Source organism: Acinonyx jubatus, chromosome C2 (assembly GCF_027475565.1).
Source record: "Acinonyx jubatus isolate Ajub_Pintada_27869175 chromosome C2, VMU_Ajub_asm_v1.0, whole genome shotgun sequence".
NCBI classification, from domain to species: domain Eukaryota; kingdom Metazoa; phylum Chordata; class Mammalia; order Carnivora; family Felidae; genus Acinonyx; species Acinonyx jubatus.
Window position 1 is genome coordinate 120,427,233 of NC_069384.1, and position 23,486 is coordinate 120,450,718.

Consider the following 23,486-nt stretch of genomic DNA (forward strand, 5'->3'; position numbering starts at 1 on the left):
GATTCTTTTCCTTGTCCTCTAAGAGTTCATCCTCTAACCAGGGGCATACTGGTTAACCCTGGTATCTGGGTGGAGATCCTGGGTGTCTGTGAGCTCCTTGGACATCGGTGCCCGAGGCTGTGAGGCACTTCAAAGTCAAGTTTAGAACTCACAGACTCCCCTCCCGAAGCCGCCCTTGGTTGAGTGTGCTTGTGTATGTGACTGTGTTATAGCAATAGTCCAGAGAGGTGAACTCAGAAGCCTTGACCCAGATCCAGACAGTTACACCCATGAGGGAGGTTGGCAGTGAGAGGTCCTGATGCTGTGCTGTGGGAAGGGTGGAGCTAGGGCTGGATCACAGAACAGAGGCCTCTTCTCAAGAGGCTGTCACTACTCAGCTTTGGCCAACATCACCGTCAAGGAATGTGGGCCTGGTCTCAGCTCATCTCCCTATTTTTTAAGAGACGTCAGAAATCTGGATTTTCTGTTAAATTACTTGATTTTACTGTGTTGGGCTCAATTTTATTTAGACACACACATGAAGTGGGAAGACAAAACACGTCTACAGACTGGAATGGGACTCAGGCCCTCAGAACTAGAGGGAAGAGAAGACCAGCTCCTTGTGTTTTGGACTCATTGTGGACATTCCTCTCCTTGCCAGGGGCCTGGGGAGAGGTGCCATATGGTCTCCTGTCCATTGGCTGAGGCCCAGCCGTGTCTCCCGTTCAGAGGCTGCAGCTGGGAGCCGGGGCCTGGAGAGCGGGCCCGGCTGTCCTGCACAAATCAACCACCAAGTAACCGTGTTCCTTGCTACCTGCTGCCCGTCTGGCTGCCACACAGTGAGGTGATGAAATCTTTGTTTCTTAGTGAAAGATGGCCCCCAAAGAAGCCAGCTGCTGGCAGGAGGGTTTGAAGAGAAAGCAAAGGAAAGAGGATGGCCTTTGTCCAGAAAGTGGCAATGTTAGATGGGATAAAGCTCAGCTCTGTGGGAGGCTGTGCCCCCCATATGCTCTGTTCATAGACAGTTAGAAAGCAGTTAGCGGGACTGTCTCAGCAAGTGCCTCCAGCAGAACCAGGTCATGGAGAGAAAGGCCGAACCTCAGAGAACGTGCCAAGGATGAGAGAGAACTGGGGGCTGGGTTGTGATGAGCACTGGCTCTGGGGAGTGGTCAGAGGCTCCCGGGATGCCTGCACTGGCGTGTGTGTGTGTGTGTGTGTGTGTGTAGACAGTGCTAATACACTAGGAACCCTGGGGACATGACACACATCATAGGCAAACTGAACTAGTGCTTGAGGCAGGGTGGCAGCACAGTGGCTCTTGACCTGAGCCCATCTCACCAGGGCCTAGAAGCTCCTGCTTTGAGGATGGGACAGCAGGAAGTTCCCCCACCCAGAGATCCACCTCCCCCACCCCTGCTTTCTGTGTATGGCTCCCTCTCATTTCTTCCCAACTCTGCATCTCTGCACTGGTTTTCCTTCACCATTATCAGTCCTGGGCCCTTTCTGCTCCCCTCCCTGCTCTCTAGCCCTGCCCAGCTCCTTTCTTCCCTCTGACTTCATTCCATGGCTTTGCTTCCTGTTACCTGTCTCCAGCTCAGAATGAGAGGTTCAGCAGGGCAGGGCCACATCCCCTCCTTCCTGTTCTGGCAGTGCTGGGCACACTCCAAAGTCCAACAATACCTGCGGAATGGCTAAGGGGGTGAAAGGGCCTGAGTTCCTGGAGGCTCATGGCCAGGTCCTTGGCTCTAGCAGGAATTCCTCCTCTCCCCCAGAGACTTTCCTTGCAGGTTCCATGGGCATCCCAGGTACAAGGGGGGCACTTCCACACACATCTCCACCTCGCGGGCCTTTGCTGAGACCACACATCTGGTCCAGGTCTGTGTGGGAACAACAGGCCCAGGCTCTACCACCCCAAGGCTCTCAGCCCACTGGGACAGCCAAGCCAGCACTTAGGCAAGGGCCCTGGGAGCCGGGAGAGGCATCCTGAAGCCTGGGAGGCGAGGAGCAGACTCTCAGAGCAGGTAGAGGTTGGTAGGTGGTTTTAAGGAGGGCTTCCTGAAGGAGGGTGAATCTAAGCTGATCTTAGAGAAGGTAAAGCAAGGACAGGGAGAGTATTGCTGGGGTGAAGGAAATTACATAAGCAAGGCATGGGCAAGGCAGGTGTCTTTAAGCTGGAAAGTTGGTGCTGAAACTAGGACCCTAGGAGTCAGGAGAGGAAGGATCCTTGTCCACTGGCCACCTGGTCTAGCCACTACAGTGTGTAGAGAAGGAAGTGGTTTACCCAAGGTCACAGCACATTAAGTCACAATGCTGGGACTCAAACCCAGGCCCCCTGACTCCCAAAACTGAGCCCAGCCTCTGCCCTGACATCAGAGCAAGGGAAGAACACTGACCCGGGTGGTAGGCTTAGCCGGTCTGATGCTTTCGGTCCATCCTCACCAAGGTTGTTTTTGCTGAAAAAACAGGTATGAGGAGTGCCTCCTCCTCCAGGAAGCCTTCCCTTCAGGCCCTTATCTTCCTACACCAGCTTTGTGATCTTCCTCTCCCTTTATTAGTCCGTAACATCTGTAAACATCTCCCCTGGAGGGACAGATCTGCCTGTGCTCTGGGTCCTCAGAGGGTGGCAATGTGCATGTTGGTGGCCTGTACTGCTGAGTGAATGCTGTGCCCGTCCTGGCCCAGACCTTGTCTTGAACTGGCTCCTGACCTGCTCGCAGCTCCAAGCCTGTCTCGGCTGCATACTCACCCTTCAGCCATTTGCACCGCTCCTCGATGATGACACGCACATCCAAAGTCACACCCAGTTCCACCTCTGGGTCCAGTTTGAAACTGTTATCCCGTAGGGCTCACCCTGCTTGACCCTGTGCTCCTTGCAGAGCCCACCCTTGGACACCCCCACCCCGGCATCGTCCAACCTGTTTTCCCACCGTGGGGACTAGCTTTGTGGGGACCCAGGCCCCAGACACATTCGTTCTTCCGGGGCAGGCCTTTGTAAAGTGACTCGGGTTTGGGCTCAAGTGGGAACGACAGGACGGAAGACGCGAGAAGAGCCTGGAGAGGGGTTCCCACTTCTGCCTTATGAGGGTCTGGGAACACACCAGCCAGGCTGATGAAGGACGCCCTCCCACGCCTCCCCACACAGCACTTAGTAAACAGCGGAAGGACTGAACAACACACTTTATTAGAAACGCTCCTCATTCATCAGTCAAATTCACATTAAAGTCGGGGGAGGCGGTGCCGTCTGGGGCTCTGGGATCCCACTGCGGTGACAATTTCCAGTTATAACGGAGTCTGGACAGAGCTCTGGGAGTGCAGGAGAGATGCCCGACAAGGGTGGTGGTGGCATCCCCAGGAGAGGACCAGGCTCGGGACCTGCACCCCTACGGGTCCAGGGCCGCCCGTGCAGCCCCAGGCTGATAAATAAACAGCACATCGCACACACGCTTGAAACAGAAACAAACTCGTTCGTGTCTCCTAAAGTGAAAAAATAATTCGCTCAAATAAAGCTTTGTGACGGCTAGGTACACCCCAATGGACGGTTGCCTAGAGTCCCTCGGCACCCCAGGAAGGCTCCCCAGCCTGAGGCCATCATCCACTCGGGTGTCACGATGCCCCCACTTCCCCCATTAGCACCTTTGGACTACGTACTGCCCTCACCACATTCCTCTTTTAAAATGCCACCAGATGTAAGATAATAATAATCAAGGCTACACTCTGTCCCCGGGGTGAATTAGTCAGACTCAGCTTCCCCGAAGAGAGGTGCCCGGGGTAGCCAGGGAACTGTGGGTCAGCGGTGGGGACAGAGGGCACGTGAAAGGGTAAGTAAACAATGTGCAAAGAGGTAAGCTGGAAGGGGTCTACACACGGCTTTGTCCACTTGCCAATTCTGTCATCAGGCATCCCTGGGTAACAGTCTTTCAATGGAGCACAAAGTCCCGAGGTGTCAAGAGGGCGTCGGCACCAAGCTGCTTTCGTCCTTCATCATTCGGCCGCACTTTCCTCCCCGAGCTGGCCAGTCTTCCCCGGCCCTGTCTGCACCCGGGCACACCACAGCGAGCCTCCCGCCCAAATGTTTCATTCATTCTCGTGAATAAGGAGACACGCTCTCTGATCAATACCGGGGCTGCTGTGTCTTCTTGGTCGCGGGGCAGGATCTCCGCTGGGCGCAGGCTCCGGGCTCCTCATGGCTCCCAAGGAGGCGCCTGACTTACGAGGGCTGCCTCCAGGGTGGCAAATACTGTTGGCAAGGGACATTTCACTTTCAACGTTGGGAACGCGTCCTGGTCCTTTCCAAGAACGGAGTGTCCTGGCGCTCTGGGGCGAGGAGGAGGACGCCTTCCTGAATGTACTGTGTGACCGTGAACTGACAGGCCCAGGCCCTGCTGTGTGTGGGTCCCCACTGCTGCTCCTCAGCCTCACTGGTACTGCAGATAGTTTTTGAGAGATTGAGGCAGGGGCAGGGAGCCGATGTCCCGTAGGCGCTGGCGGCCCAGGGCCAAGCGGATGGATCTCCGGCACAGGTCCATCAGCGGCAGGGGCTCAGCTGCAACAAGAGGAAAGTGGATTAGTCTTGCCGCTGCCTTCACACACCTGCTCACCCCTGCCTACCATCTGCCCACCACAGGCGCACCTGCTCCTCTGATCTGGCCTCCAGGGCTGGGACTCCTCCTCCGGGAAGGCTTCTTCAGTTATACTAGCTGGAGGCTTAGAGCAGGGGTTTTCAAACTGTGGGAAGCAACTGATTAAAGAATCCCGAAACCGGGGTGCCTGGGTGGCTCAGTTAGACTAAAGAATCCCGAAACTGGGGTGCCTGGGTGGCTCAGTTGGTTAAGTGTCGGACTTCGGCTCAGGTCATAACCTCACAGTGCATGAGTTCAAGCCCCACCTCGGGCTCCATGCTGACAGCTTGAAGCCTGGAGCTTGCTTCAGATCCTGTGTCTCCCTCTCTCTCTGCCCCTCCACCGCTCACTCTCTCTCTCAAAAATAAGTAAACATTAAAAAAAAAAAAAAAGAGGGGCGCTTGGGTGGCTCAGTCAGTTAAGCCTCTGACTTCTGTTCAGGTCATGATCTCGGAGTTGGTAAGTTGGAGCCTGGCCGTGGACTCTGTGCTGACAGCTCAGAGCCTGGAGTCTGTTTTGGATTCTGTCTTCTTCTCTCTCTGCCCCTACCCCTCTCACACTCTGTCTCTCTCTCCCACTCAAGAATATAAATAAATAAATAAATAAATAAATAAATAAATAGAATTCTGAAATCAATTCATTGGATGGTGACCAGCAATTTAAAAAAATAATTAAAAAAAAAAAAAAACAAAGAAGAAAGACAAGAAAGAGAAAATGGAGAGCAATGACCATAGCAAGAGTAAGTATTCCACGAAAGCTGTTTCTCTGATATGCATGTTCCGTGTGTCTCAATGGAAAAAATACTTCACTCTGCAGGTCCCAATAAAAATGAAAGCCTCTGACCTAGGAGGGGATCTGCAGTGGGCTTCCTCTTAGAAACAGGTTAGGCTTGGGGAGGCTGTTTGAAATTCCATTGAACCCTCAAACTTCTCCTGTAGCACCTTTCGATAATCAGCAGAGGGATGTATTTTCTTCTAATACCCAGTTCTGGGAAAATTCATGAATTAAAATTCATAACCCATAGAACATCTGGATGTGGGACCAAGTTTAATTAGTTTTATTGCACACATATTTATTAAGCTCTTATTCTCTTCCAGGCCCTCTGATTGGACCTAGGTATACAGAGATAACTAAACCAAGGCCAGAGGCAGCCCTGGAAGTGGAGAAGGGCTCAGGGCTGGAGTTTAAGCAGGTGAATACTTGTAACAGAGTGTAATAGATGCAATGATTCCTCAGTGCACAAGGGGCAGAAACTGGGCGGTTCCTATGGAAGAATTGTTTGAAAGCTTCAAACAGAGGATTACTGAAAAGGTTTTGAAGGATGAATAGGAGTTTTATGTCATGTTAGGGAGGGGAGTACTCTAGGCCGAGAGAACAGGCAAAGGCACAGAGGCATAAAACAGGACAGCCTGGAAGGTCTGGAGGGAGAGGAATGGTGCTGGTCAGCTGGGTCAGGAATGAGAGGATGGTGGTAACATGTTGTCTCATATGGCTTGTATAGGGCTAGTTTCCCCAAGCTGATGGTAACACGTTAGAGGCCTAATGCTGCATCTTTTTTTTTTTTTTTTAAGGTTTTTGTTTTTGTTTGAGAGAGAGAGAGAGTAGGGGAGGGGAGAGAGAGATAGAAAGGAAGACAGAGAGAATCCCAAGCAGGCTCTGCACTGTCAGCACAGAGCCCGGTGTGAGGCTCAAACTCATGACCCCAGCCGAAATCAAGAGTCGGACACTTAACCAACGGAGCCACCCAGGTGCTCCCTGGAGCTGCGTCTGAACGCTTTTTTGGTAACAGAACAAGTGACAGTTTAAAAGCATCTATAATGTGCTAAGATGCCATAAAACTGTAAGTAGTGAGTACTGACACAAGAGTTGTGATAGGAATAATATAAGGGATGGGAAAGAGGTCAAGAGTGTGTTTTGGAGGAATTTTCATTTACGAGAGCTGCGGAGTTAATATGGAGAGCCATTTGAGTTAAAGTAGGACGTGGCCGGTGCACTGGAAGCCACACACCAGAGTGTCCCCAGCTCTCCTTCACTCGAGACGAGGCTGTGCTGTGTGGCATATCCACGGGGAGTATTGGTGGCTTTAAACATTCTTGCCTCCGTATCCTCTTTTGACCCTCATACGAACACTCATGTTGGCCAGGGAGGCCCAGAAAGCAGATCAGTCACCGTCAGTCACATGGTCACACAGTCACCATGCCTAGACCCATACCCGACACCTCTCTTGAGGCGTTCCCATAGCTACACCCTGGTACCCAGCTCTCCTTCTCCCTGTCCTCCCATCTGGTTCTGATCCAAGCTTTGCGCTGCTCCCCAAATCATGCCTCTGTGAACACCCCCTCCCAAATCCCAATCCTCCTATCTACTTCTAGTTACTTTAAGTTGTTTATTTATATATTTTTTTATTTGAGTATAGCTGACGCTCAATGTCACATTAGTTTCAGGTTAACTGTAGTCGCTCTTTACCGAAGACTTATGTGGTCAGGTGCTGTGGGGAACTGCTCACGTGAATGTATTATCAAACTCATATCACAACAACCTTTTGGGGTAGAAGTTATTATAACTATTATTATTACCCTCATTTTATTGATTTATTTTTTAAGTTTTTTTAGCTTATTTATTTTGAGAAAGACGGAGATAGCATGAGTGGGGGAGGGACCGAGAGAGAGAGGAGGGACAGAGGATCCCAAGCAGGCTCTGCAGTGTCAACGCGGAGCCCAATGCCGAGCTCAAACTCACAAAACCATGAGATCGTGACCTGAGCTGAAGCCAAGAGTCAGATGCTTAACCGACTGAGCCACCCAGGCACCCCTATCCCTATTTTAAGGAGGAGGAAACTGAAACACAAAGAGGGTAAGTCACTTGCCCAAGGACATATGGCCAGTAAGGGCCCCAGCCAGGAGCCAGTCCCCACTCGTGGCAGAGCCCAGGTGGGCCCCGTCCGTGCACCAGGTGTCCTGACCAGAAGTGCACTCTTCCTCCACTTAGACAAACGTGGCAAGGGTTTTCAATTCCATTCCTCGTCACAAGCAGCCTGTGAACTTCTTAAAGGACATGAGCCGACTCACCTGTCCTAGGACCTACAGCCCTCAGTCTGCACACAGGGGGATGGCCCGGAAATTGTCTGTTCAATGAACAAATTGATGTTCTGCCTTGGGGCATGTCCTCTATAGATGTTTTAAGCTATTGGAATAAATTGCTCTTACCCAGAAGCATATCTGCCTTAGCTCCCCCATGCTCCTATAAATCCCTCCCCCCCCCCCCAACAGGGCAGGTTTCAATTCAGGTGGGGATTTAATTGTGGTGGGGATTCAGTGAGCTGGAAAGTGTAACGCACTTAGCATGATAACACAGAGTAGGTGTTTAACACGTGCCATTTCTAGCTATCTCCTCCCCACCCGTGCATTTGTTTGGTTGCCCTTGGTGAGGATAAGCTGGGGGAGGGCTGTTAACAAGGTAGGTTTTGGCTCTGAGGGGAGAGGGGCTGGAACTTTGCATCAGGAAAATTCTGAGCTGTTAATGTCTGATAATCATGCCAGAGCTTGAAAGCTTCCTTAAATATTTTAAAGCTCTAGGCACACATCAGGTCCTCAATCCCCAAAATGCTAAGCCTTGTCAAGCAAACCCAACGCCCTGTGTGTTCCCTGCCTAGTTAGGGGCTGAGGAGGAGGAAAGAACTCTGTTTATCCTCATTCCTCCGCGGTCTTTGAAATCAGTCCAGAGCCCAACTCCAAAGGAAGTGAGAAAGGGGGCTGGGGCTGGAGTTCAGGGCACGTCTTTAGCTCTGAATAGGAAGTAAAAATCATCTCTGCTAATTTCTGAGCGACCTGTAAACTGAAGGCTGCACAGCAACGCCAGGGTGCACAGAGCAAGACCTTGCTGCAGCCGTGGAACTTCCAGCACTTCAGGGATGTCCAGTGTTGGCTGGGCCCACCCTCCAACTCCTCTCTCTGACTCCCCTTGGCTTTGGAACCCTTCGGAGAACTGCCAAATGCCGAGGCTTGGAAATGATCAACCAGGTGGGAAGAGAAACACAGCATCTTTCAGCACAGGAGCCATTTTCAGAAATGGTTTCCAACCAAAATGACAATTGGAAAGGAGTCATTGTTCGCAAAAGCACCTATGCAAGTGGCCAATAAGTATGTGAAGAAGTGCTCAACTTCATGAATCGCCAGAGAAGAGCAAACTGACACTATAATGTGACTCTGCTGTCTGCCAGCCAGAATGGCCAAAATGAAAACAAGGCAATAGCAAGTGCAGACGAGGATGTGGGACAACGGGAGCTCTCATGACGCTGAGAGCATGTAAGCTGGCACAACTATTTCGGAAAACTAAAGCTGAGCCTGTGGCCTGCAGATTTCCTTCCAGTGTGCACCAGTGTGCTAAATGCAGGTACACGAATGCTCCTAGACGCATTATTGGTGTTTAAAGTTTCTTTATTTTGAGACAGAGACAGAGAGCGAGCAGGGGAGGGGCAGAGAGAGAGGGGGAGAGAGAGAAATCCCAAGCAGGCGCCGCACTGTCAGCACAGAGCCTGATGCGAGGATCGAACCCACAAACGGTGAGATAACAACCTGAGACGAAGTCAAGAATCAGACGTTTAACCCACTGAGCCACCCAGATGCCCCAGAAGCAGTATCTGTAAGAGCACGAACCTGGAAACAATTCTACTGTCCGCCAACAGTGGAATGTAAGCGTAAATTGTGTATCTTCACATAGCACAACCCTAACCAGCCATGAGAAGGAGGACCCACAATTATATGCAAAAACACGGATGAATCACAAACATAATTTTGAGTGAAAGAAAAGTACATTTTGTGTGACTTCACCTATAAAGTTCCCAAAACAAGATGATGACATTAGGGCAGTGGCGATACTGGGCAGGGGGCGATTAGGAGCAGCAGGAGGAGGGGCGCCTGAGTGGCTCAGTCGGCTAAGCAGCTAGGCAGCTAAGTGTCAGACTTTGGCTGATGTCATGATCTCATGGTTTGTGAGCTCGAGCCCCGCGTCGGGCTCTGTGCTGACAGCTCAGAGCCTGGAACCTGCTTTGGATTCTGTGTCTCCCTCTCTCTCTACCTCTCCCTGGCTCACACTCTGTTTCTCTCTCAAAAGTAAATAAATATTAAAAAAAAAAAAGAAAAGAAAAGGAGGGACAGGAGGAAGCTGGGGGACAGGTATTGTCCTGCTCTTTGAGTTCTGGTTGTATCCGCACGTTCAGTTTATAGAAACCATCCAGCTTTGTCACCTGAGATTTGCATGCTTTCTGCATATTTATACATCAAAAATGCATTTACATTAAGAAAAATAAAAGGTCACTGACTGAGTGGGGAGTGCCTCCACTCCATGGTTGGGGGGTGTGGACACAAGCCAGACGTCTTCCCAGCGGCCTCAATGGGGCCAAGTGAGGAGAGGAAGCTGCTTCGGAATCCCGTCTCCCGCTCCCACCACCAGTGGGCCAGGCAGTTGGCTCACCTTCTCGGGACCACATTTTTCTCATCTGTAAAGTGGGGACAGCAACACTTCCAGCCACGTGTTGTGACGATAGTATGCCACAGCATGCTCCTTGCCTTAAAGACATTCTCTCTACGGTAGGTCTTATTTGAGGCCATCAGCCCAAGAGGCACCATTAAAAATAGTAGCAATTTACTTATTGTGTTTCTAAAAATGCCTCAGTACATGGTCCTAATTGACAATGCTCTGCTCTTGATGAAGATTTATTGAAGCTGGGGCTTCATGTCTGGTTCCACGCTAAAAATATCACAAGGCAATCATTTCCAAGGTTCTGTGGTGACCTGAATTCTTCCGTAACTCTCCATCAACCCCTTGTACAACCCCAAGTAAGCCACGGAACTTCTCAGGGACTCTTGTTTTGCTGTCAACGAAGTGGGGAAGTTAGATCATCTGGCTTAGAGAGTCCATATCTGTGATGGAAACGGGGAATGGTGGAGATTTCACACAGGGATTGGTGGCTTAAGCAGCTTCCCTGGGCCCCTTGAGGTCTCCTCTGCTCGCAGTGGAAGATGCCAAGATGTGAGTCCTACCCTACACCCATCCCTACGTTGATATTTTGAAAAAAGATCAACAGTTTAAGGTCAGGAGATGAAATTCTTTTGCAACAGCTATAGACAGTGGTCAGCAGATAGGGGAAGGTTTGAGCGCCAGCCTTGAAACCTGAACTTCAGTAGACATGGGTACTGTTTGTTTTTGGGAAAAGAAATGAGAAGACACGCATATGGGCAACCACATACACGCTCTATATGCCTGACACCGTGCTAATCACTCATCCATAGACTATGGTTTTGGTGTCAGAAGACTCAGAGAATTTCCTGCATGCCTCTGGGCCTCCCCTCATGCTGCTCCTTCAGCTGTCAGACCCCCCGCCTGCCTGCCAGAAGCCTGCCTCCTCTATAGGACCCTAACTAGGTGTCACCTCCTCGCCAATGGCGTGGCTTCTCTGCCTTCTGTGTCTATACCTGTCAAGTGTCGCTCCACTTAATTACACAAATGGACAAATATGTCATTACGCATTCACTTCTAAAATGTATGGCATCCCTGTACCAACCGGCCCCATCATGCTCTGCAGGGACCTCAGCTCATATCTAGAAAGCATTTGGAATCTGGAGTTTTCTCTTAGCAAGCTTCACTGTTTCCCCAGCAAAAAGTGTTGTGACTGCAGCTGGGACATAAGCAGCGTTTTCTGATGAACTCTGTCCGAACAAGCGTCACTGGCACAGATGGTCCCCACAGCACAGGTGGGGCCTGCGTTTTTCCCCCGGGATAGAGAGCGAGCGAGCCCCTTCACAAGCATGGGAATGCTGCACAACAGAACAGTCCTAAATAATGCATGGCCTTCCCTAGCAACACTGCGAAGCAGGGACGTGGGAAACTTCCAGAGGGGAGAATCCGGAACAAAGTGTGCTAGGAAACACCACCTGAACTGTGTGAGGCTGTGCCTGAGGCGGCAGCCTGGACCCCCGGCTTCTACCTCTCCCGCCCATGTCTCTCAAAAGGGCAGAGATGTGCACCTGTGTGTACGTGTGTGTTTAAAGGGTCTGACAACAGTACTGGAAAGCAAGACAGGCAGTCAGCAGCCTAGACGTTCGGATAAATTCTGGGAAGACAGGGACAGGACGGTGGAAAGATCAAGCAGAGAACTGGCAGCCCTGTGCACCAGGGGTGGACACGGCTCTCACCAAAGGAGCCCCGGAGAAGCCCCAAGCTCCAGCAACAGAGGGCAAGACATGGGCTATCATCAGGGTAATCCCTTGGAGAACTACAAGCTCAGCATCTGGGACAGCTGAAGCCTCGGCTCGCTCTCTGCAGGAGACAGACAGCCTCGGGGAAGCTCCTGGTCAGCGCTGCGGTCAAACAGAGATGCCGAGTGGAGCACGAGCCAGCCCTTCTCCACCGCAGAGGGCATGCTGGCCGGGGGGAGACGCTTCCATCTGGATGAAGCGCCCGCGGGTCTGGCCCGCCCAGCTCCCTGACCCAGTCCTCCCCAGAAAGGTGGGTCCAGAAAGACAGTGGTCACCCGAAGACTCCACAGCGCTCCCACCACAGGGGAACTGCACTGCTACGGAGCGAAAAGCAGCTACACTTCAGATTCTGAAAGAGGAGCCGCTGCCCACCCGGTCTGATTGTTACCCAAGGAGGTGCTCCTGCAGAATGAAAACGTGCTCCAAGAAACAGGATGGCATGAGTTTCCAGGAAAAGGAGAGAGGAAATGGAACGTGCATGTGAAGGAAGGTGGAGTGATGGGCATGAAGAGCCGTTAGATCTCCTGCCTGTGGCCGTCGCTTCTCTCAAGTGCCATCCTCCCCGTGACGCTCTCTGCCTCCTCACCTCTGGCCCCAAACCTCAGCCAATCTTCCACTGTGCCCTCTGGAACTGCAGCTTTGTACGCAGAAAATGGCACCCCTGACTTCCCCAGGAGCTCCCCCCACCTCCTGCCTGAAGGGCCCGTAACATTCTCTCCCAGACCCCACGGCCCCTCGGCCTTCCCTGGGGGCCGTCCGTGCCTGCAGGCCCAGGAGGCGGGCAGACTCCTTGCACATCTGAAGCTCCACACCTGCCATTCGCTTGTGAGAATTCCCAGCTCCTCTTTGCACCCCTTGGCTCTGACCCTTGCTTCTTTCATCCACTGACCTCTGGCCCCTTGTTTGTCAGGGTGCTGGCCCGGCCTCCCAGGTCCCCTCTCCGCCCACACCTGCCGCCTCCGCCTCTGATGCAGTCCTCCACAGGCACAACCCTCTCATCACTCAGGCTCCTGATTCTGGACCACCTCGTGCTAGGGACACTCCCCTCCACCCAGTGCCCACCCCCGGGTCATGCCATGGAGCTCAGCCACATTCCCCAAATGCCCATTTCAGCACCCCAGTCTCTGACCACTGGATCAGCCTCCCCCACTGTGGCCACAGGACCCTCTCCTTTTTCGCTCAACCCATCAGCATTCTTTTCTTTCACCTTCCTCCTCACCCCAGCTGCATGATTCACCGTCCCCAGCGACAAAGGATGGGGGGGCAGACGGGTGGGATGGGTAGCCACTAAGTGGCCGGGGGCGCAGGGCTGGAGACTGAGAACGTACAGGGAGCTAGGAGCCCCTTGAGCTCGGTTCATCTCTGTTCAGGTCCATTTCAGGGCCCCCTTGCCCTGAACCTGCTGCACAGCTGAGTGAAAAGTGGCTGAGCAGCTGGCAGCCCTGGGCTGTGGCGGGCCTCGGTCACCAGCTGGCAGGGTGGCTTCGCCTTCCTCCTTAGGGTCTCAGCCTCTATCAGCGTGGCAAGTGGTTTGGCAAGAAGGCTCAGGGTCCCTTCCACAGCTGACACTTGGCAGAACGGAAATCAGATTTAATCCTGGCAGCGGAAGGACTCTGACTGAACCCAATCAAATTAGGCTTCAATGTACATGAAAAAGTGAACGGCAAGGCTTCCGTGAGATAAATGTTAGATGAGCCTTGGAGATCTAGGGCCGTGGCTCTCATGCTAGCACAGGCAAGGTGGGCTTCCTGGGGGAGGTGGTACTGAGCCATACTCTGCTGTGTTATCAAAGGCAGGGCTGGGTGCTCAGAGGCCGCACTCAGGCTTACCAAGTGAGACTCATGTTAGCCACAGGCTCACATTAGCACTGCCGAAGGAATGAAGACTCTTGGTGACCTGAGTCCTTCATCTGAGGGCCTTCTATCCATGGGTGCTCTCTGCTCTCTTGGCCCGGATCTAGCAGAGCTGGGGTTGCCTGCCCACTCACTCTGCCGCTGTGCCCAGGCCCCGCCAAAGCCAGTGGGTGGGTGTCGGCTGCTGCCTTCACCCCACTGTGAGGAAGAATGAATAGCCCCAGGCAGGTGCTGGGGGACTCGGGCCTCTCTGGGGATTTGTGGCCTCAGGCCTGTTGAGACGCCTCAGCCCCTAAGCGGTTGCAAGCTGAAGAAGCCTCTGTGTGTTTAGGCTGGGGGGGGGGGGACTGGGGAGACGGAAAGAAGATCCCGTCACTTGCCCAGCCTCTTGAGAGCCTGGCAGGGGTGTGGGGAGCGGTACTGGAGAGAAATCCTAGCTCGGCTTCCGTCCTCCTACAGGGCCAAGGTCAGTCTCTGTTGACAGCAAACTTGAAATTTCCCTGAATGATGTAAGATCTCTTCGGGGGCCCATTCTGCAGATGGGGAAATCAAAGCATGAGGACATCACTGTTATTATTATTTTTTTTAACGTTTATTTATTTTTGAGACAGAGAGAGACAGAGCATGAATGGGGGAGGGGCAGAGAGAGGGAGACACAGAATCGGAAGCAGGCTCCAGGCTCCGAGCCATCAGCCCAGAGCCCGACGCGGGGCTCAAACTCACGGACCGTGAGATCGTGACCTGAGCTGAAGTCGGACGCTTAAATCAACTGAGCCACCCAGGCGCCCCAGGACATCACTGTTATAATCAAAGTCTTCTTAAGAGGGCTTGGAGGGACACCAGAGTCCCAGTGTCATTTTGTGGACTTTGAGGATAAAGTCTTGTCCCTCTAATGCAACGATGAATCACAGATGCAGGCACTCATCATACTTTTACTTCTAAACTTGCTTTGCAGGACCTGAGCAGGGAGCTGGGCACACAGGGGCTCCTGGGGCTACAGATGGGACAGGGAGATGAGAATGAATGGTGGCAGCCCAGCTGGGTTTGTGTTTAAGAGCAGGAATTGTAAGGGGGGTTGTGAGAGCCAGGAAGAGGGGCACCTAGCCCAACCTGGGATTATCCAGGATGGCTTCCTGGAGGAGGCTGCAAGTAAGAGAAGTTTCAGAAGATGAATAAGAGTTAGCTTTACTGCTGGGTGAGGATGCCTATTGGCTCCAAAGCCATCTCTCTAAGATGCGTTCAAGGAATCTCGTTTGTGTAAGTAACATTGGGAAAAGTTCACAGTTTTCTCAAATGACACTTTGAGGAAACAAAAACCAGTTGTTGAAGATCTAGTCTGTTAAAAGAAAAAGTCAGCGCCCTCCCTTTACTGGGAGTAGAGGCTATACCCTCGATCTTAGCCAAGTGTCCATGAGGGTGCCCAGGCGAGTCCCAGGAGTGAATGTACACTGTGAGATGGTGTGTGCCTCACTCTTCAAATGAAGACATTTCCAGAAAGGCACATCTCCCTTTCCATTCTCATGTCCCTGAATTCTGACTGGAATGATCAGTGGTGGTGTCCCTGAAGCCTGAGGAACATTTCATTTTGGAGGGGAAACTAAAATGACTATCGACCTCAACTCGACAGGTACTTAGCCCCTGCTATTACCTGAGTCGGGGACAGCGTCACACCAGCCTCTACATCGGCCCCAGTCTGGGACCCTCGTGAGCCATCCATGGCCCAGGAGCATCAGATTCAGCCGGGAGCCTGCTGGGAATGCGGGAGCTCCGGCCTACCCCGAACAGCTGCATCAGGCCCAGCAATTTCACAAGATCCCCAGTGATTCCAACACAAGTCTACAGGCCTGCTCCATGGGGCTGCTCCACACACATCCCAACACCCAGCAGAGAACCCACGTATCTCCCTGGCCCATCTTCCTCACCACTGTGCTTCTCTGGTGGGATCCCTGTCCTAGGGGCCATGTCTCAGGCTCCTAAGCCCTCCTCTGCCCTCCAAATTGGCCCCACCAGCAAGCCCTGCCATGCCCACCCTCTAAACACCTTGGATCCATCCTGACATTCTGTCTTCGCGACCAGCCCTCTGGTCACCTCCTGACCCCGCCACGAAAAGCAGCCTCCCGAGCGTCCCCCTGCCTTTGCCCTCTCCCCATCTAGTATAGCTTCCTCTCTCTGCTGGGTGAGCCTGTCCCCCAAATACGTTCCCCAGCAGAGGCCTGTGAGTGGTTCTCATCATTATGGTGACTCGCCTGAGGAGTTCATGGGACAACCCCTGTTGGAAATATTCTGCCCTGCGGCCAGACATCACCGTCTAATTTTCCGTTTGGGAAGTGTGGTTTCCCTACCCCCGACCTGTGATAAATCCCTGACCACCCCGAATTCCCCTAGAATCACTTCCTGTTGGTGGTGTTCTCTTCACCCCTGTAGATGCTGGGCTCCCACAGGTAGGGACTGGCTCCTATCCTTGCTGCCCAGCCCTTAAGGCTCTGCTCTGCACATGGGTGCTTGGTCCCCGGGACCAAGGAGGCAGCTGCGATGAGCCTCATCTTTACAAAGGAAGTGGTAGCCCAGCTCTTCTGGTGCAAGAAACACATTTTTAAAAAGTAGCCCTTTTACATTGCCCTAAGCTGGCTGAAGAACCCTCCAGCAAGGTCCCACCGGCAGACAGAATTAGCAACACATTGCGCCAGTTCCTCGGTCTGGTGGAGGGATGTTCCTGACTCAGCCGAAAAATTTCCCAGAATATCTGGCTGTTTTCAACTTGGGGCTTGCCCTGGGGAGCTGCACGATGGCTGGACACCCTGGCTTTGGATGAGGACAGCCCCCGGCCACGCGGGGAGAGCCTCAGGGAGGTGGGGGGGAGGGCTCTGGCTGTGATACACCCTGCACCACGGATTGTCCTATGTCCCCAGAAGTCTTCCCTCTACTGCAGTCCTGGGAACAGCCTGGTTGCCCCTACAGATGCTGAAAGAAACACATCCAGCATGGGATGACCACATAAGAGAGCACAATGGTCCTTCAGAGACAGTTGGTGCAGGTCCCATCCAGGGCAGTGCTGGGGCCCTCAGGGGTGGGTCCTCCTTTCTCATGGTGTGTCCCCTTCTAAAGGAGAAGAATGAGGGGTGTGGGGGCAGCAGGACTTGCCGACCACGTAGCAAGACTTACTTAAAGCCATAACAATGAATACAGTGTGGCATTCGAACAGATAAACTAGAAAAGTTCAAGAACAACTAAAACTAAATAAGCCATTGTTTACACATATGTCTATAAGTGAAAAATCTAGGGGCACCTGGGTGGCTAAGTCAGTTAAGTGTCTGAGTTCAGCTCAGGTCATGATCTCGAGGTCCATGGGTTTGAGCCCCACAGCGGGCTCTGTGCTGACAGCTCAGAGCCTGGAGCCTGCTTCGGATTCTGTGTCTCCCTTTCTCTCTGTCCCTCCCCTACTCATGCTCTGTCTCTCTCCATCTCTCAAAAATGAATAAACGATTAAAAATAGTTTAAAAAGCAGTACGTGAAAAATCTATAAGGAACAATAAACACAAAATTCAGAGAAGTGCAGGTTGGCAGGGATGAACCACGGATGTGCACGGGGGTATCCAACTGCCAATGTTCTAGTCCTTGGGTTGGGGATAGATTCACGGGAACATTAAATTATAAGGAAGTAAATACATAAAGAAGCAAGTTAGAATGAAAGAGGGCTATGCATGGCTCTGATGGCAGTGTATTACAACTAAGGATTGTGTTTAATCCAATTCTCTGTATCAGAGGTTGAGTCAAAAACAAAAAAAGAGAAAGAGCAAAAGTGAGTGAGACAAGTCATGGACTGGCCTCTATCTGGCCAGAAGCTTGGCCAGAAGACAATTTATAGCTGAATTTGAGCTGATGAGTAATAACAGAGTCACCCTCGCCTGCTGAGAACTTAGAGCTACTTAGGAAAAGGTGCTGCTGGAAGGAGACACAGCCCAGGCCTGGAGCTGCATTCTGGCTTTAAGCGGCCAGCTGCTTCCTCTGTAGAAGGGGGACGATGCCTGCTTTGTCGGGTGTGGGGGTGTGGGGGCACGAGATGAGGGGCACGGGCTTAGGCCCTGGCGCACCTGGGTGATCAAACGTGACAGCTATTGTTTCAGAACAGTTGGTCCTTTAGAACAAAGTGAAAGCAGCTGGTGTAGACAGCGGGACGGACACCCCGTGTAGGATGCCTCCACGTCAACAACTGCTGGGGAGGCCCTGCAGCTGGTGCGCCACGAAGCCCGCATCCGAATCTAGCTCGGTGAAATCCCAGACTCCAGCCCTCTCCATCAGCCCCTTCTACTTTGGGGATGTTCCTCCAATCTTTTCATCAGAAGCAGAAGCATGAGGAAAGCCATGAGGGTTGATCTATTTTCAAAGTCTATCTTGGTGTTCTTCTGGGCTCTTTGGCTGCATTTTTGGCAATAATAATAGTAAAAATCTAAACAGTCACAGCAAGGATGTACATAGCACTTCTAATGTCTGGAGATGGTCTAAGTCTTACTGTACTTACGCCTCACTATCACCCAATGAGGTAGCCCACTTACAGACTGAGGAAACTGAGGCACCGAGAGAGGTTAGGTAGCTTACTTAAAGCCAGCTTCAAGTGGTTAAAAGGGACCAGAACTCAGGCAGTGTGGTTTGGGACACACCTTATGTTGGCAGACTCTCCTGGGGAAGTGGGGTGACAGTCACTGAGGAAGAAACCTAGGTCTGCTGATTGTCCCCAGTCTCTGTGCCCCCATGCCCCAAGACTCAGCCTTGCTCCGTGTGTGTGTCAGGGAGGGGTGGCTCTTTCTTTGTGCGTGGAGATCCCTGGATGGACTGGAGGTGAGCCCCTGGCCCAACAAAGCCCAGCCATGGCTGGCAGGCAAGTGGTGAGATATGGGGCCAATGAGGGACTCTGCCTAGTCAGGGACAGCTACTAATGCATGGTCCGGTCCACCTGGTTGCACCTGGGATTTGGTCTGAAGAATTTGGAAAGGAGAAAGAAGCCAGAGAAGACTGCCTTCCACTGTCATCCCTTCCTGAATCAGCCCCAGGGCCATGTACCCTGCAACCATCGAGGCTAATGGGGACAGTTGACTCCTGTTTTCTAGCAAATAGCCAAGGTCAGGCAAACTTCCTTCCACTTGGGAAACGTCATCACCCTAGCCTCTTGCTAAACAGCATAAGCCTCAGGGGTTTAATACGAAGGCCTTCTAATGGATTTATGGTGTTTATTTGACCTTTCCAAGTGTGAGCTCAGAAACAGGCCCAGAGGACGATGGTGGAAGCTTGTTTTTCTTAACTTAAGCAAAGCTGATGAGTAAACTGAATTCTTGGATGGAGTCTGCCTAGTTTTCTCACCCTGGCTCCCCCCTCCTTTAGCCAGAGGATCCAAGTAGCTCAAGAGGAACCCCGTATTTAGGGGATAGCTTGGGAAGAGAAAAAGTGTGTCTACTGAAAAGCGTCAAGTGATGAGGTCTGTAAATAAAAATGTTCCGTGTGTAAAGAGCCATGATACAGCATAATAGCTAGCAAATTTGCAAACTCCTGCTCTATTTCCATTTCTCATTTCAAGGCAAATGGCTCTTGCTTTAGATAACTTTTTAAAAAGTTAATGGTCAGTACATGAATGAAAGCCACTTCTAGTATCACAGATGTGTTTGGATTTTAGACCAGAGGCGGCCAACCCCAATGCCTAGGGGCCAGAGGGGTGGCCTGTGTGAATGGCAGGCGCAGGTGTGGGCAGTGGGCTTGAGGGTTGGGAGGGGGAGTCCTCCACTAGAGGGCGCACACAAGCTCCAGCCACGGATCCACGCAGGAAGGTGCGTCCGGTGTTACGGATTTCCTGCTCTTTCCAAAACCCCTGACATCCAGATTCTCATGTGACATTTCTGTGTCAAAACATTTCTAGGGCCAGACACAGACCCGGGCTAGTGGTGTCGGTTCATCCACCGGGCTAGTGGTGAAGCTCATCCACCACCTTGTCAGAACCTGGTTAACAGTCATCCCACCCTGGGGGGAGGGGCACCCCCATCCTCGTAAACTTCTGGAAGGTCCGATCCAACCACAGAGGCACAAACTCGATGGGATCCAGCAATGTGCTCACTGTTCCTCTATGTTGAGGATGACTCGAGCTATAATATCCACGATGACACATAAGAATCCTGAACTTCACGAAAACCCCATTCTCTCTCTCTCTCCAGCATCTCTCACCATGGATTCTGAGTATTCTGATTGGGAAGATCTCATTCACTTGGTCACCAAATGCACCCACTCCTTCTTCGCACTCGGTTTTCCTTGTGTAGACAGACTGGCGAACCAACCAGGTTGGCAAAATGTACAACCTCCTGTAGGGGTTAGGACACCTGGCAGTCCAGGGGCACTGGAGGGATCACCACAGAGTATCAGTAATGCTACCACCACCACTATCCCACCAACGGTAATAATGGTTAATATGGAGCTCGCCCAAGTAACAGACACTTGCCCTTTGGTAACTCGTTCAGTCCTCTGCATCCTACGAGGCAGGTACCATGTTTACCCTCGTTGTAGAGAGGAGGAACTCAGGAATCGAGAGGTCGTGTGATTCCCAAGGTCACCCAGAAAAGAGGGCAGAGCTGTTGGTCCCAGAATCTGTTCCTCACAAGACACTATCCAATGCCCAGAATACTGATGTAGTTGGTGTAAAATGTCCGTATCTATTTTCCCATAAAATCAGACACCTTCTTATTTCTTATTTTTCTCCAGACAACGGGTAGCAGATGGTAGAGGTTTAGCAACGAAAATATATTGGTAGAGAAAAATGACAGACAAAATTAATTTTTTTGTTAGTGTGAGTTGGACAAAGGCAGGAAAATATTTTAGTTCCGGTTGTGGCAAAACCAGTTTCTTAAAGGAACACAGCTTGAGAATCCCCTTGACCAATCTTGCAAGTTGCCAAGAGAATCGATCTTAAATGAGAAGCTCTTACCACAAAAAAGATAAGGTACTAGGTGATGGGATGGAGGTGTTAGCTTCCCCTGCAGGGGTAATCATTTTGCAATATGAAAGCGTATCAAATCAACACGTTGTACATCTTAAACTTACACGATGTTGTATGTCAATTATATCTCAATAAAGTTGGGAGGGGGTGGAGGCTTGTTTCCCAATTATAATAATAATAATAATAATAATAAAACAGCCGAAGACGGGCAGCCGCTGCCCTCTGCTGGGCCCTGCATCCGGGCCCAGCCCTGCCCCACTAGCTTGAGATGCATCACCTCTCTGGGTTGGCATAGTGAGCCAGACACAGCACCATCATCCCATGTTATTTCGCAGCAAGGAAAACAAGCCGGGAGGCTTAAGCTGCTGGCACAATACTACAGACCTGGCGAGGGGCGGTCAGCGCTGGTGGGTATTCGCTATGCTTTCGTCAATTACCCCCTGGAGTCCTATGTTCCCTGAGGATCTGCTGTGTGCAAAGCCAGGTGCTGGGGAATCAGAAATGAATCAGACACCCTCAATTTGGGGAGCACACAGTGTCCTAGGGGTCATGGGGGATAAAGGGTGCTCCCCAGTGCCATGCTCAGGGTGAGTGAGTTCACCCCTCAAACACTTCCTGCATGAGCATAACCGCCCTGTTGACTGAAGTCTGGGGACAGCTTCCTTGCAATGAATTTATTTTTTAATTCAGGTGAGGTGGACCTAACATAAAATTAACTATTTTAAAATAGACAATTCAATGGCATTTAATACATTCACAGTGTTGCAGAGTCATTACTTCAATCCAGTTCCCTTTTTATCACCTTTTTATCCCTTTTTATCACCCCCAGAGGAGATCCTGTACCCATTAAGCAACTAGGTCCCACCATCCCTCCTTCCTCCAGCCTCTGGCAACCACTAATCTGCCTTCTGTCTCTATGAACTTATCTATTTTGGATATCCCACATAAATGGAATCGTACAGTACGTGGCCTTCTGTATCTGGCTTCTTTTATTTAGCAACAATGTCTTCAGGGTTCCTCCATGTTGTAGCATGTATCAGAACTTCATTCCTTTTTATGGCTAAATAATACTCCATTGTGTTGAAATGCCATATTTTGTTTATTCCTCCGCTGACGGACATTTGGGTTGTTTCTACCTCTTTTTTGGCTGTGTCTATGTATATTTGGGTACAAGTATTTGTTTGAACACCTGTTTTCATTTCTCTTGGGTATATAACGAGGAGTGGAATTATTGGGTCATGTGTTGACTCTATGTTTAACTTTTTGAGGAATCACCAAGCTGTTTTCCACAGTGGCCACCTCGTTCTACATTCCCACCAGCAATTTCCCCATATCCTTGTCAACACTTATTTTCAAAAATGTGAATTTAGTTGGACGAGATTCCTGGAGTGAGAGACAGAAGACCAGGTCTCGGCTGTGCCACAGACTCACTATAATATAGTTAATAGCGGCCAGCAGGCACTATTTTAAGAACTTTCCGAAAACTAGCTTCATTTAATCCCACAACAGCCATCAGTATCTTCTTTACAGATGAGGAAGATAAGTCACACGGAGGTCATAACCTGCCCGAGATCACTCAGCCAGTGAGTGGGTTCAGGAGGGATCCGAGCCCAGGCAGTGTTAACGAAGGTTCTAACCGCCGCACACAGGGCGTCTCTGGGCTGCGGTTCTCAGCCTGCGTGAGGCAAAAGGGCAGGTTTCTTGGCCAAAGCCACAGGAACTTTTTGCAAATTAATTTTTATGTAGAACCACAGGTAGAAGGGAAGGTGACCAGAGTGAGGGGTGGGGTCTCAGGTAACACCCTCAAGGTGGGGCCTTGAGGACTTCAGAGGAACAAGGTTTTGGGACTCCTTTGCAAGATCCACGATTCTGGGAAATGAATGTTGACATGAAACCTCAGACTTTTGTCCGATGGCTAGAAAGGGCACATTATTTGACACACCTTACAGGTACCAAGCATGTTGTCTCTTTTCTGAGGACCTCACAAATACCCTAGTTGCTATCAGAGTGAATCATTCCACAAATACACCCGAGAATGTCTGAGGCCCTATTTACTTCTATTTACTAGGATAGGCTTTTCAGGAACCAAAGAGACCTGCTGATTTCAGTTAAGTGCAGACTGGAGAATTCCCACTCTTTTCTTGCCTTGGTTTCAGGTCCTGTGGCAATCTCCCACAAGCTGGAGCCTCTTTCCTGTCTTGTCAGTTCAAGCTTGGGATCTAGAATAATCACCAAGTATTGAGCACTTACTACATGCTGGGCCTGGTGCTCAGAATTTTTGACACATCATCTCCCTTAATCCTCACTGCAACCCGTGAAGGATCCATGTGCCTTATCCAAAACCCTGGGGCCAGATTGTTTCAGAATTGAGAGAGTTCCAGAGTTTATTAATTAAGTTGCATATGCCATGTATTGCATAACATCCCTGTGGTCTGGGGCAGCGCCTGTAATCAAATACATTAATATTTCTATAGTGAGACCTATGAATATTCACACTGAGGGAAATAAGGAATGACTATAAATAGGCTCACACCCGTTCCACTGGAGTCTGGCTGCCAAATGAGTTTGCCCCAAACTTAGGAATAAAGTTCTGGTGTTCACAACATAGTCCTGCACCAATATCTCTGTTTTACAGAGAAATGAGGCTCTGAGAGGTTACATGACCGGCTAATTGGGGTAACGTAGCCGGTGAATACTGGAGATAGAATTTGAGTCAGAAGTCGGTCTTTAGCATTCATGTCTATAGCCACTTGGCAACATGGGGAAAGGGCAGAGGGGTGCCCGGGTGGCTCCCCTGGTTGAGTGT

General features: G+C 51.0%; 1 protein-coding gene across 1 annotated transcript in view; it reads right to left on the reverse strand.

Moving 5' to 3' along the window:
• Nucleotides 1-3,123: 3,123 nt before the first annotated feature.
• The window catches only part of SPSB4 (splA/ryanodine receptor domain and SOCS box containing 4), an 80,431-nt gene continuing 60,068 nt past the window's right edge, over nt 3,124-23,486 (reverse strand). Inside the window, exon 3 of the mRNA XM_027061725.2 lies at nt 3,124-4,522. Within this exon, the coding sequence (XP_026917526.2) occupies nt 4,395-4,522 (128 nt within the window). The 3' untranslated portion in view covers nt 3,124-4,394. The remainder of the gene's footprint in view (nt 4,523-23,486) is intronic.